General features: G+C 39.4%; 1 protein-coding gene across 1 annotated transcript in view; it reads left to right on the top strand.

Moving 5' to 3' along the window:
- The window catches only part of SPAG16 (sperm associated antigen 16), a 412472-nt gene that overhangs the window by 285610 nt on the left and 111300 nt on the right, over positions 1-15562 (top strand). The window contains exon 14 of the mRNA XM_055718613.1: positions 1681-1746. Coding sequence (XP_055574588.1) covers positions 1681-1746 — 66 coding nt within the window. The remainder of the gene's footprint in view (positions 1-1680; positions 1747-15562) is intronic.

Here is a 15562-nt window from a genome sequence, read left to right as displayed (position 1 = left end):
CCTTGAAGGAGAGACTACTTCAAGACAGAAAGGTAAATGAAAAATACAGTAAGGTACAAAGTAGCACTTGCCAAACTGGCCTGCTGCCTGTTTTTGGTGACTTTTTTTTAAATAAAAGGAATTCTGTGAAGCATTAAATGCTGGGCTTTATCAGTGTTTTGTATTCTAATGCCACATGAGCAAGACTGGAAAGAGTCTCCTCAGTCTCCAAGTTCAGACAAAAGATCACAGGCAGAAAATCATTTTCCATACTTTTCAAGCAGCTTCTTACAATTAATGAGATTTTTTTTATCCCCACTGCTTGGAGTGGAGGGGAGTTTTCATACCTCACTGTTTGACAACTGTTTTCTAATTTCCAGCTGAAATTTATCTGTAGATAATGAATACCTATATGTTCCTGTGTCAACACTGCTCTTCAGCTTCAATAGCTCTTTTCCCTCTTTGCTCTTAACCCCTGAGGTATTTATAACAGCTATCTAATCCCCTTTAACGGCTGTTTTGTTGGACTGAGTTCTCCTAAATGGTTCAGAGATGTAATATGAACTACACAATATTATTGAGTAGTGTCCCTTCAGAATTACTTTGTGGTCAAACCTCATTAACTACTTTCCTGAAAGGACTCGTTGCAAACAGTGAGAATATACTGATAAAGCATGGTGATGGTAAAAATATAGGAGGTTTTGTCAGTGAAAAAGAGAATTGAAATATCTTGTGTCAGAGTAGGAATGATTTTTTTTTTTTCTGGTGGTGTTTTGGGAGAATTAAAATGGAGTTAAGCTGATGGTATAAACACTAAAAGCATGACAGAGGTAGGATTAACCTATGCTACCCCTGCTCCTGAGAGATTGATTCAAGCTAGAATAAGTACAAAGACAGAGTACGAGGATGTGTAGAGGAATTTCAGATCTTGGGTTTGGGTTCTTTCATCTCTCCAGAAAGTGCAACAAATTGTCTTTCAATAAAATGTCAACTTAGAGTGAAAACTTGTTCTTCAGGATATGATTACACTGTTCAAAGCTGGTGTTCACTTTTAATAGAAAGTATTTTTATTACTGTTACACATGAAGACAGTGATTTTTATGAAAACAGAGAAGCACACCTATTTTTAGAGGTCTTGAAAGTGTCCCATCTTGAAGACTGGGTTTTTCAGCAGGAGATACTGTGGTTGGATGCCTCCTGTACTGGGAGAGTAAGTCAGATATCAGTGATGACATCTGACATATGTTACTGCATTATGTAGGTCACTTATGGGCTAATGTGGAAGATGACAAAAGATAATTAATCTTGATTTCATTCTTGTGATTCCTTAAGGAAGACTTTAATGGTGTGTGTGGAATATCAAGAGACATGTACTGAATCACTGCCCAAGAGCAAGAGCTCAGTGTTATGGACATAGTGATTACACCTTTTAATTCAAACCCTCTGGCAAGGGAGATGGCTTTCTTTTGTGATGTTTGAATGCACCTTTCCTGCTAGCTATTATGTGAAGTAAGGAGATAGATATATCCTTAGTAATTGCGAGAAAACTGTTCCTCTTCAAGCAACCAGGAGCTGTTTTTTAGCACACAGAGTGCCTTGGTTTGCACATAGCCGTAAAATCAAGGTCTATTTACAAGGGTGTAGAATAATTTATATCACTATAACCTATTTAATTGCTTTCTTTTTATGTTTAATTCCTAGGGGCTCCGTGTTTACACATTCTATGGTCACCTGCATTCCTGTAATCATGCTACATTCAACATGAAGGTAAACTGCATACAAATTTGCTTTTTTTTTTTTTTTTTTTCTAATCATCATGATCCTTGCTCTGGTAAATACTGTCATGCTTCTTGGTGAAATAGATACCTCTGTGGCTGAATTCAGTATTAGTAATGACTTCTAGAGCAGTTTAGCGTGGCATTCACCTGCCAGCCAGAGCAGAGTCCCAGATACTGTTATAATAAAGCTGCCCCCTCCTTGCACCTACCTCCTTTCTCCTTTCATTACTGCATATCTAAGCCATTCTCCTTTGTAATGATCATTTAGTTACTTAAATTAAATTTGCTGGTTTTTTTCCTGGATGGTTAATTTTTTAGTTGTTGTCTAAAAAGAGTCATTCTGCTTGGGATTGGTGACTGTGGTGGGTTGACTTTGGCTGGATGCCAGGTGCCCACCAAGCCTCTCTGTCACTCTCCTCTTCAGCAGAAGGGGGGGGGAGAAAATAAGATTGGGGGGGGGGGGGAATTGTGGGTCAAGATAAAGTCAGTTTAATGAAACAATAGCAAAAGCTACGTGTACAGAGGCAAAGGAAAAGAAAAGATGTTATCCTCTACTTCCCATCAGCAGGCGACGTTTGGTGGGAAGCAGGACTTCAGTACAAGTAGTGGTTGCTCTGGAAGACAAACATTGTAAATAAGGACGTCCCCCCCTTCCTTCTCCTTTTTCTTAGCTTTTATATCTGAGCAGACGTCATATGGTGAGGAATATCCCATTGGTCACTTTGGGTCAGCTGTCCTGTCTATGTCCCCTCCCTAGATCTTGCCCACCCCCAGCCTACTGGTGAGAGGGGGAGATGGTTGGAGTGACAGCCTTGATGCTGTGTGAGCACTGCTCAGCAGAAGTCGAGACACTGGTGGGTTATCACCACCTTTGTAGCTACCGATACAAGCACAGCACTGCGAGGGCTGCTATGGGGCTCAGCCAGACGCAGCACAGTGACAGACTGTGATCTGAATATTAACTTTGGAAGGGAAGTAATTTTTCCAAAACGTTTCTTTGAGGTGATATGAAATATTCTGAAATGATCAGAACATTTGTGATTCTTGTAGTTCTCCTGGCCATATTGCTCTTTAAAACTGGTGTGCAAGTGGTGAGGCATGTGCTGATTTCTGCTACCACTTGCACTCTTTTCTCTCAGGGACCATCTTTCCTAAAAAATACCTCAGCGGTATACCTGCTCCCTGTGCTCTCACTGCCACTTTCATTACAAGTAGAGCAAGGTATTATTTTTTACTGTAGGAGATGGTGAATATTCTCCTCTTGTTGAGTATCAGCTACTGCTTTACCGACTGCTTATGTCAACCCTATGTGTTTATAGGACAGACCCTAGGGGCTGACATAACAGAAAGTGTGGGATAAGCTTACGTAAAGGAGGGAAATAGGAATTCCCAGGACATCTTAATTCTTCCTTGGCTGCATGCATGTATCTGTATATTTGAAAGGCACAATCTGCCCCTCAGTATTTTGAAACACTGTGGTGTAGAACAAAGAGTGTTTAACAGTAGCACGGATTATGAGGATAATACCATAGTAATACTTTGCACTGCCTTTAACAGGAGTATTTACAAAGAACCTCATGCTCTGATGTGACCTATAATGATTAACAGGAAGCTGAAAGACTGTGTGCTGATAATCTTCCAGATAAGCATGTTATTTTGATAAAGAATATTATAGTTGGCATTAAACTCTAGACTAAAATCATTGGTTGACATTCTCAGTGATTGAATTAGTAAAAATGGAAACATCTAGTGCAGCATTGATTAAACTGACTGAGGAATATAATTTCAGAAGCTGTAATTGCAGTTATATAAATTAACTCTGTATGTACTGGAAAACTACTGAAAAGACTAAGTAGTTGGTCAGGAGTTGTACAAATTACAGTTGTCACATTGGCTGGCTAGCAAAGCAAGGGCTATATTCCAACCAAATATAGCACCAGAGAACTATTTTTTTACCCTCTACTGGTTGCCCACTAAGAAATTAAAATATTCCACCCTAAGCAAGCTGAATAAATTGTTCTGAGTGACAGTTTTGTTGTTGAAAGATGCATGTTTTATGAGGAAAAAAGTTTTTTATAGAAACAGTATTTTCAGCAATAATTTCACAGGGAAGGTTTTGGAGATTGATCAGGGACTATTTGGGCAAAGGTGCAACATCGCCTCCAGAGTGGCCAACAGAAAGCCTCGTGGTTAGACCTGGCCAAAGAAGCTCTGCAGCCAGGCAAAGATCTGTTGGAAAAGTCTGGTTTCTTAACTCTGAAATGGCAAAACTGAAGGCTGACTGCTGACAGAATCTGATCTGGATTTATTATTTTTTTTATATATATATATCCTAATGTCATGGGTCTGCAGATTCCATGCCTTGTCAGAAGCCTTGTCTATAGGGTCGGACTCTATGGATTCAGTGCTGTAATATGAAACGTCCCAGGAGAGTCACTTTTTTTTTTTACTTAGGATATGGGTCAGTTTAAGTAGGCTCCTAAGTCACTTCAGTGGGCTGGTGATTGTTGTGTCTCAGGCTGCTTAGTGCCCAAAGGCGTTTTGAAAGGACATGAAATTCTAATTACACAATGTCCTGTCGAGAAAATACAAGAACAAAGAAGAAAATTTCCAGTTAGATCAGAGAGCTATCCAGGCAGGGTGTCCAAAAATTAAGGGTTATTTTAGGGGAAGAGAACTGTATGAGGCAGAAGGGGAAAAAAAGAATAATGCGTTTATACAAATTGAAAAAATCCTCATTAAACTCTGTGAAACTGATGAAATCTGGGTTATTTACTATACCATGCTTCTGAAACTGTAGTTAATAGTTTTTTGTTAAGTGGGCAACATTCACAGCCAGAGCTATTAATAGTGCTCAGATTCCATAATTAGCCATTTCTCTATGGAACATAACTGCCAGTCTGGCGCCTGAAACATGGCCATTTGTTGGAGGCTGCCTTGCTGGGACATGAGCTCTCTGGAGAATCTGGCAGGTAGTCATATTACCCTGACAGAAACTTCTGTAGTCATGGTTATGTCAAGACTTGAAAGATAACAGTTTCAGCAGTGTATAAAGTCTGTGGTTTTCCAAGTTGGTTCTCTGCCTGTGGAAAGTTTGCAAAAAATTTAAGCAAAAGCCATATAGCTGGGTTTGGATTGAGGACATAGAAAAATGCATCTTTCCTCCTAGAAGTTAGCGTTACTCCCATGTCCCCATAACACATCTAACTTTGTAGAGAAAAATGTTTTAGATGTTTCTTTTCCACTGAGGGCTAAGACTCTGAGTTGAAATATATGCATGTGCTTGTAAGGATGCTTTTTTAGAGGCTACTGTGTGTGCTCCAATTCTCTTCAAAAGCTCTGAATGCAGTAAAAGATACATGTGAACATACCTTACCTGGGAAAGCAAATATACCCTCTCTAGGGAAACCCAGGTGAGACTGCACCTAAGAGGCAAAGTAATTTCCCTAGTTTTTCAATATTATTGGGATCTGACATGACCCCATTTAGTTGTTGGATTCCATATGACTACACAAACGTAGGCTCATGCTGGGCAAAAGCTGGTGGAGGGAGCCCCGTTGCTACCAAAGTGCCTACCTCTGGACATCAAGGCAGGAATGTCCAAGTCAGCCCAGGCCCTCTCTTTCTGTGTTGTGGGTAATTATGGAGAGGATACTATGCATCTGCATAATTCATGCAAAGATGAAAAAATTAAACTCCTAACATTTTTACATTAGTACATCTTTTTGATCGACAACTAGGGGAAAACAATGCCATTTCGTACAGTAGAGTTCATACCAGAGCTAGTGATTGGTTCTTGAATGTTGGCAGGTAATATAAAATCTAACTATGGCCTAAACAGCATTTGAAGTAAGTTTTGCACATACTTTGCACAGCATTTTCCCAGTTTGGCATATCACCTACACTAATGAAGTTTAAAGACTATAGGTGCTTGGATGAATCATTATGAATTTAAAGTAGAATAAAATTTGCTCCCTTATGTGTGTGTATCTATGTGTGTTCAAATAAGGGTATGGTTATCATTCACCTGTGTTTGTATCTGCCATGCTGTGTTTATATGATGTTTGCAGGTTAAGAAATAATTAAAGAGGTTACCAAGTTTCCTTAAAAAAGTTTTTTTGGAATTACAGTTTGTATTAGAAAAACCTAAAAGGCTATAAAAAATGTGCTTGATAGCAACTGCCCAATTTTACCTCTTCATGCCAAAATACAAACAGCATTTAGGTCATTCTTCCATTGATTTACTGAAGGACGAATAATGTCAGACAGTTTTTAAACAAAAACAAAATTTCAATTTTGTTTACCTCTTCAGCAGTCCAGTTGGATGTCAGCTACCATTTAGCTGGGCCAATAATATTGATATTTGATGTCAGTTCTTATTCATTACTGCACCCAAATGATGCAAAAGTCAGATCTTTCAGATGTTTCTATGGATGGCCAAATAAAGCCAGGGATGTCTGACTGCATCTAACAGACACAAACAAGAAAAGAACAGAATACAAAATCAAAAACCTATCTGCTCTTATTGTTATTTATGTATTCAAAGTGTTCACTTCTTTGCATAAACTCAAAGCCAGTTACTTACAAAGGTTACCTGGTAATATCAAACATGTTCAATTATACATGCAAAAGGGCTAATAGGTTCTTCCTTTAGTTTATTCCTGCCTCCATGCATAAGAAATATAATTACAGAACTGAATTACATTTTAAATACAGATTTTAGTATCATTACTTAACCATTTTCAGCCCATCTAATGTTGTTAAAAGTAAAAAAATAAATCTATTCTGTCTCTGTGTCATGGCAAAACTCACAATCTGCATCAAAATGCCCTCATTTCACTTGCTGGCAAAAAGCTCTTTCTGATAATAGTGAAACTCTCAGAAAACTGTGCTGGAATCTACTTCCATATCCATTCTCTGAAATATTCATGTTATTCCCAATTTTTGGAGGTAATTCTCCTAGAATGCTCTCTTCCCTTGACCAGGCCTACTGTTTAATCACTTCCCATCATCTCTGATGTTATTGTTATTCACAGACTTCTACAGTTAGCACCTATGTGCCTGTTTTAGGCATTATGTGTGGACCAGATAAGATGTTCTGAAACCACTCTAGAAAAATCAAGTAGATCATCTTTATTTTGATCGGTTTAAATATTCTTGCTATCCAATTCTGATATCAGGGTTTTAATACAGAAGGGTGGATAGACAAGAATGTGTCTAGCAGATATCCTAGAAGTAAAAACATTCCTCCAGCTCTTTCTGTGAGGAAGATCCATTATGTATGAACTTAACTGACCATGTTCAGAAGCCCAAGGAAATTCATGATGCATTGGTTTGTATGGGGATGGCTTTCACAAGGTGTTGTATTCCTGTGTCTTGAGAAAAAAGACGGTCTCTTAGCAAAGGCGCTTCAATGGGACTGAAGAAAATCCAAGCCTGATTTTTAAATGTCATACCTTGTTTGTGTCATTCAGTTCCCATCACCATTTCGAGTTTCTTGTCAGAGATAATTTGCAAAGAAAAACTTAGTAATGGGTGTCATACACCTTGATAAGTCGATGACAGAGAAAAATCCTTTTTTCTTTCACACATAGCAGAATGTGGTGACTGAGAAACCTTCAGTGTCAGTGCTCAAATGCACCAAGTGCTGCTAGAGTTTACCTCTACACTTCTATACCAGGCAAAATCCAGTTCCTTCACTTTCTCAATTTCAAAGGAATTTAGTTTCCTGGATTATTTTTGGATCAATTTCCCAATTTCTTCTGAGAAAAAAGGAAAAAAAATGTTCTGTTAGTCCTGAAGTTTGTTTAATCAAGGCTCAAGTTGCCTTCAGAAACTTGGAGTTAACTAGCATTTCTCTTCTCCCCAGTGTAATTTATTTGTTTGAGATCCTAAACCCAGTCCTGTCAATATTACCTCTGAAAATAATCACAGATCAAGAAAAATCAACTCAAGTGTTCGACACTTTGTATGATGAGAGGTGAGGTTAGCTCATTCTGCCACAGGGCCTCTCTCCTCCAGCCTCAGATTTTATATCTTTCTTTTGCTTGACACAGTGTCAATTTTTAAAATATATTTTTTTATTATTATTTTTTTTTAAATACAGGAATCCCTCCTGGTGCTCTTTGTTGTCACCAAGCAGGTACTCTCAGTACATCACAGAATATCTTGTAACATTCACCCAAACAAAGATGAAGAAGCTTAGATTTGAGAAGACCTTATTTAGTCCTTCTTCCTGATGGTAGGTTCTAGGAAAGTATTTTGAAACCATCAAGAAATGGAAAGCAAAGAATATTAACTGTAACATTGATCATTGCTGAAAAAAACCCTGCTTCGTGTTATCTTTTCTTGCTTTGTCACGGAAAAAAGGGAATGTAGTTTTCCTGAATAGTTATATTTGTAGAGACATCACTTTTGGCCTTTTCTGTCACCAGGAATTACAAGATGGATGATATCTGCCTGTCTGCAGGAATTACGTTAAGGCCTCAGGTTCTTTAAGAGGCATTGCATGCCTACCTGGTCAGTCCTTTCAGTCCCCCCTTTGCGGTATGTAATCTTTGCTGGATCCCAGTAGCTCTACGTGGTCATGGTTCGCAGTGACTGCAAACACAGCTCAGGTTAATGCGGTGTCTGCTGGCACCTGGGCTCTGTAAAGGTGAAATAACTGAGGGACAGCAACTCTTCCCTGGGAGCAGGCAGGTTATACCATGATGGCTAGAAGTCTCTAGTCATGATCACTGAGACTTCTGTGCTCTAGAAGTGGACCACACAGAGATGGTGTAGGTGAGGAATATGGGGTAAGAAGTACGGCAGGTGTCTGCCATCATACTGTCTCATTCATTTGTTTTGAACCAGCAGTAAATGAAATATTTCAACTTTTCTAATGGAAGCATTTAATCATATTTTGCTCTTGTTTACATATTAGCATATGATGAAGCTTTGTCTCAGCTCTTCATGATAAAAGTTTGGGGTAATGCATTGACATTTGGATTTTAGAAAACTCTGTAAAGCACAAGCAGAGAAAATGTGGCAGCATTTTGGCTTTGACAGAATTCACTTTTCAGTAATTTTTAAAGATCTGTTATTTTTTTGGTCAGATTGACCCTTGGAAAGATTCTCAGCAGAAACTGGTAATTAACTGACCATATAGTATTTTCTTTTATGTTTTCAGAGATTCTCAGCAGAAAATGATAATTAAATGACCATACAGTATTTTCTTTTGTTTTCAGACTTTATATTTACAAATATAAGCATACTGTAATGTCCATTTGCTCATAACTGAAAGAAAAAGAGATTATCTCCTTTAATGTGATTTTGTTTGCTTAATTCTGTGTTCTGCAGTGAATGTGACCCTCTTTGTATACAATACATGAAGCAAGCGCTGTTTAGCATGCAAAACAGCTAGCAGTGTGGAAACTTTGCCCTTCTTTCTTGGAGGAGAAGAATTAATTTGTGTATCCTAAGGAATAAGGATTTTTTTAAATTGCATCTCCTAGCCTAGCATGCCAGGTTTTCCTGTGGCAGATGCACACTGTGGGTCCAGACCCCAGCATAATTATTTTTTTATTTTAACAGCTGTTTTTTAAACCTGTTATTTTGCAAAACAAACAAAATCACAATGCAAAGATCCATCTAGATTCTTTTAAATTCAATTTCCCACCTGCAATACAGCCAAACTTGCCTCTCTATGTGATATTTCACAGGAAATTATGTTTTAAAATACATGAGAAAGCATCATACCATCCCTGCCCTCTATCCTGTAACTCTCTCATGTGACAGTAATTTTCTTGGTAAATTGTGAAATTTTTATCTGCCCTGGTATTGTTATCACTGACTTGAATGGGAATCATTGCATACACTGTGTGCTGAGTTGTGAGTCCAGGGCTCCAGACATGGCTGCTCACGCTGAATCTGCCTACCTCCAGCTCACCCAGTACTCCCAGTTTGCTGTGGTCAGGTGTGGATGGGAGCTCACATTATATTAGCCAGATAACCTGATAGATGCTATCGGAATGATTTTGCATAGCTTACAAGCACACAGGTAACAGCTCTTTCAACGAAAAGCATTTTTGTGCAAAGTTGACTCTTCAAAAGGGCTTAAACTAAATTTGGGTTAGAGAATTGCGTTTAGTTTAGACTGATGATTTGTGTTTGGTAAAAGAACTCTCATTTACCACTTAACAAGTCACGGCCAAAGGGAAGCAGTGTATATATGTGGTTGCGTAGCATATGGCTTTATGCAATACAAAGTTGGATTTTAAATGAATTTATGCAAGAGTGAAAGTAGGGCCAAGTTTGGAAAGGCCTCTCTGTTATGAAAATGGAATTCTTCTGTAGTTGCGTAAATATCACTGTTAGAAGGTACTCAAATATCAGATGGATTTAATCTGAAAATAACCAAGAATACACAGCTGAAGTCCATCAAGTATAGGAATGCAGATTAAAACTCCATTTTGATATTGTATTGGGTTTGCGTGTCAAGGTTTTGGTAGTGGAGGGGCTACAAGGGTGGCTTCTGTGTGAAGCTGCTAGAAGCTTCCCCTATATCTGATGGAACCAATGCCAGCCAGCTCCAAGACAGACCCACCGCTGGCCAAGGCTGACCCCATCAATGACAGTGGCAGTGCCTCTGGGATAACGTATTCAAGAACAGGAAAAAAATCTGCATCTGGAGAGAGCAGTTGAGACTATGTGAGAGCAACAGCTCTGCAGAAGACCCCCAGGTCAGTGGTGGAGGCAGAAGGTGCTCCAGGCACTGGAGCAGAGATTCCCCAGCAGCCTGTGGTGGAGCTGGTGGTGAGGCAGGTTGTCCCCCAGCAGCCCATGCAGGCCCACAGTGAAGCAGATATCCACCTGGAGGACCCCCCACAGGAGCAGGTGAGTGCCCAAAGGAGGCTGTGACCCCGTGGGAAGCCCACACTGGAGCAGGCTCCTGGCAGGACCTGTGGCCCTACAGAGAGAGGAGCCCAGGCTGGAGCAAGCTGCTCCTGAAGAACTGTGCCCTGTGGAAGGGACCCACACTGGAGTAGTTTGTGAAGAATTGCAGCCTGTGGGAAAGACTCACATTGGAGAAGTTCATAGAGAGCAGTCTCCTGTGGGAAGGACCCCACACTGGGGCAGGGCAGAGTGTGAGGACCCTTTCCCTGAGGAGGAAGTAGGGGCAGAAACAGCACGTGGTGAACTGACCACAACCCCCATAACCTGTCCCCCTGCGCTGCTGGGCTGCTGACTGCGAGGAGGGAGAAAATTTGGGAGTGAAGTTAAGCCTGGGAAGAAGGTGAGGTTGGGGAGAAGGAGTTTTAAGGCTTGGTTTTATTTTCTCATTACCCTACTCTGATTTGATTGGCAATATATTACATTATTTTTTTTCCCCAACTCGAGTCGGTTTTGCCCGTGATGGTAATTGCTGAGTGCTCTCCCTATCCTTATGTTAATCCATGAGCCTTTTATTGTATTTTCTCTCCCCTGCCCAGCTGAGGACTGGGAATGACAGAGCAGCTTTGGTGGGCACCTGGCCTCCAGCCAGAGTCAACCCACCACAAATATTTAGCTGGGTTTTTTGAGCTGGTTCTCAAAATAATGGGATGAGATTTGTTGAACTGACCATTCTTTCACCTGAAATACCTTGAAACTGTGAGAAACATTGAAACACTTACCATAGTTCATAACTGGGCAAGCTTTTGTGAATAGATTTTATATATTGTTGATATTTCTTCTTTATGCATTTAGTTTTCCTTAAAAAATGCCTAAAGACAAGATAAAAAGCCAAATATTAAGTTGGACTTTTTTTTTTTTTTACATGTTCCTTTGGTAGTGCCTGTTTAAGAAAAAGCACATGGAATTTACTGACACATTTTCTTTCATGGACTTGGATCTTCTGCATTTTAAAATGGACAATTTTGCTTTTCAGCAATAGATCTGTTGCTACTAACACTACTAATTTATGAATTTATGAAAGTATGTATTACATTTATATTTTAACATTATTGCAGTGGATGCCATCCAGTTTTTAAAAATGTATTTATTTAGACTTTAAGGAACCAAATGACAATAAAATCCCAGTACATGAACATGGCGTACCCTAGGAATTTGTTATGCTTATTGCTCTCAGGAGTGTCTAATCAGGTAATGATGGCACCTGACTTCACTTTAGTTGTGGTGTCTCTCAAAATACAGAAAAAAGCTGGTAATGGCAATTATCATTCATGGCCCTCTCTCACTGCACAGCTCCCAGAATTCAAAGGCACTTCTTTGATGGTTAGAAAGGAAAAACAAAATTGATTATTTTAAACCTCTCTGCAAAAGATATTGCTCTCTTTGCAGTACTGTTTCAAGTGTAATGTCAACTATGGCTAGCAGTAACTCTGCAGGGAGTGCAGTGATCTTGGGTTTCATATGTAAATTTATGCAAAGCACTTCTGCAAGCCTAGCATGTGTTGTTCTCCTCAAGCACCACAAGGCACTTCCTGCTACTTGATGTGGCGAAGGGAAGAGAGATTCCCTCTGTTTCACACAGCAAGAGGAAAGCCTGCAGAGTGCATGTAAACAAACAAGAGACCCATGAACCATCCTTATTTCTGAAAGTCGGTAGAACTGGAAATTCTGCTGCAACAAAGTTCTGCCATCTGCACTGGTTACTTTTAATGCAGCTCCTCCTTTGGAGGACACAAAGAGGTGTTCTTTATGAGCCTCCATATGCTCTGAAAGGATAAAATGAATAACCTAGAAATAATATCGTTTTAGGATACTCTTCATCTTGATCAAAATCATCACTGAGAAAAAGAAGTAGTAAAAAAATCCTATCTTGATATCTTTAAGTTTCTTGACATGCGATGGCCCACATACCTGTTCATTTATCAGCGCAGATGTCTCATCCACAGGTTTTTTCCACCTCCCGATATACTTGTTTCTCCTGCACTTTCTAATAGTAATAGACTTTTGGTCACTAATCACATTAAAGAGGCATCTATGTGCCTCTGCGCTTCTGTAATAAATTTCCCTTCTCAAAACTTCTCCTGAGGACTGTCTGGTTTTTCCCTTTGCTCTGTTTGGTTGTTTGCATTAACAGCACTCATCCCTCAGTCAGTGCTTCTTTGCGTGTATCGCTCTCCTTTCCGTATCTCACTAGAACTTGCCATCTCTAACTGCATGCTTCTGAGTGCCTGCAGACAGTCCTGATGTCTTAGCTAAAGCTGGTCTGGTCCCAGCAGTAATTGCAAAGTATTTAATTCTGGACCATAATTTAGAGTGGCTAATTTGAAGAACCCTACTTTTTTACAGCACTTCTGGTGAGTTAACGTTCTTTCACCTTCGTTACAATAAGTGTTCAGTATGTCGGTGCTCTGGACTGCAGCATCATGTGTGAGAAAGTGCTGACACAGAATTCCCCTATTAGGTTTCTAAAGTATGTTTTGAGTTACTATATTCATTATGAACCTCAGCTGTTGGGGTGCCTGAAGGAAAAAGAGCAGGCAAAAGATTTGGAGCTGGGACAGGAATGATCCCTGCTTCCCACAGGCATAAAACATGAGTTATCCTGAGGCATCTCCTTTGAGCTAGCAGGGTAGGTGCTGATATTCTTAAGAGCCTGTAATGGATTTTTGGAGTTTTGAATCCATAATGTTTTTTAATAATAGATATTGTATTGCCTGTTTGTTCAGATGTCCACAGTGCATGTAGAGCTGGATTAGGGTAGGAGGATGCTTTTGCTCCAGAGCACGCATGGTCAGTACGACCTCAAAACCTGCACGCTGAACCATAATATCAAAGGATTACAATAGACCAGTAATCACAATAGGTACAGCAGCAACAGAAAAATTCTTAGAGCAAAGTGTACCAGTTCTACACTGTGCAAAATTAGGAGTGGTTCATTGACAACTGCTAATAAAGTTCTTCTGTAAGAACCAACAGTGAAGCTCTGAGAGATGATTCTTGCTGTGTCAATATCTTGGATTCACTTCACCTGCAGAAGAGCTGACTTCTCACAAGTTCGTGTCTATTCAAAGCTGTATAAAATCTCACAGGGAGTAAGGACCACACACCAGTTGCTTGAGCTCTGGGTGTTCAGTTGCTTTGAAATGTAAATGATCCTTTGTCACTTTGATTACAATGCAGAAGTTGAAACTGTAAAAGGGAAAAGCTAGTAAAAATGCAGATGGGAAAACACTGGCGCTGCCTGCAAATAACCCTTAATCACCCCTTTTCCCTGACTCTTGATGAAAATAATTATTAAAAATAGACCACTACATTTTCAAAGTGGTAATCAATGTCGCCGTGTATTTTTGCTGGGCTAAGTAATTCCATGTCTTTCTATGAAGTTGCTAGTTTAATTTGAAACTGGGATGACTTAAGTCTGATATTTCGAAAATGGGTTGTGATTGATTAGTCATCAGTCTAATAATGGACTACATCTGCATTTTTCCTCCATCTTTAACATATTTTACATAATTCATTTGGCTTAATTGGGCATTAAAATCTTTTTCCCTGTAACAACTGCAGCAGATTCATCCGCCCCTGCTTGGATTCTCATGAGATCCCTCTGCCCTTGCTCGCTGCTGCTCAGAAAACCCAATTCTACCCTGCGGGATGGGGTGACACAGGGATGGGACTCTGTCTGCTGTCTGTTCGTGCCCTGTTATTTTTTCTGAGTGTAGTTAGTTTTTGCATTACAACAAGGCCGGAGGTAATAACTCTCATCAGGTTTCTGATGTGCTTCATGCTGTAAATGTGGGAGGTAGTGATTCCTCTTCTTAAAAATATTCCCTTTAACACATATAAAATGGTGGTAGAGTTAAGTGGCTTAGGATGTGTCCCACAGGGAGCTTCTTAGAGATGCAGATTATTTGAGTCTGTCTCAGTTGGAAGTAGCTGAAGCTGTTCCTCATGCGGCCACTTTGTCTACTGGCACTTAATGGCAAGGAGTTTCCACCATGCTTTATTTACACAGAACTCTTTTTACTTAGTTCAGAGACTCGTAACAGTAACAAGTCTGGCAAGACCAGTAACAACCTCATCAGCCCTTTTTTTATGCCAGAGGTCAACCAGATTCCCAATAGTAATGGAAATGGAAAATAATTATCAAGCTTCTTTCAAGATGCCTAGAGCTTCAATCTGTTTCCACTGAGGCTGATTAAAATCTTAGTCTAGTCATTGTAAGTGTCCCTTAAAATACACTTCATATAGCTACAGCTTCTTTAAAAACTGACTTGCAAATCAGTAAACTTGACTGATTTGATATGAACTTGTCACAGTGCAAATGAGTTGCCCATTAACTCTCTATTTAGTCTTTTTAAAAATATTTGCAAAAAGTAATGAAAGAACTACTGACCTGCCTTCAGAATTAAACTCTGAAGAGGATACTCCTGGAAGTAGTTTATCACAGTCTAAATTAGATAAAGCTGCTTGTTGCAGCTCATATATTATTGATCTTTCAGCAATAAATCCAGAGGTAAGTTCATAAGCAAGAGACAAAATTATTCAGATTTTTATTCCTATGCCTGGTGTGAAACAATGATTTTCCAGAAATATTTGCCTAAAGTATACCTAGTGATCAGTCCCACTGTTAATCATTACTAATTTTCACAAGAAAAAAATATTTTAAAAAAAGGAAAGAAGGAAACTGATTTTTAAAACTTCCTGGAAATGTTATAAATCTGTTAAACCCTGATGTTATTAATTGTGTTACAATGATTTGAAAGTGCCAATTCAGATTGGGATTGTGATGCATATGGAGCTGCGCATACCCATACTAATGGGAGATCTTCTGTAATATAAAGATGTTCGTTAAGACAGCAGGGAAGGCAAAG

This window comes from Falco cherrug, chromosome 8 (genome assembly GCF_023634085.1).
Source record: "Falco cherrug isolate bFalChe1 chromosome 8, bFalChe1.pri, whole genome shotgun sequence".
In the NCBI taxonomy this organism is placed as follows: Eukaryota; Metazoa; Chordata; class Aves; order Falconiformes; family Falconidae; genus Falco; species Falco cherrug.
The sequence above is the reverse complement of the archived record's forward strand: the minus strand, read 5'-3'. Positions and strand labels throughout refer to the sequence as shown.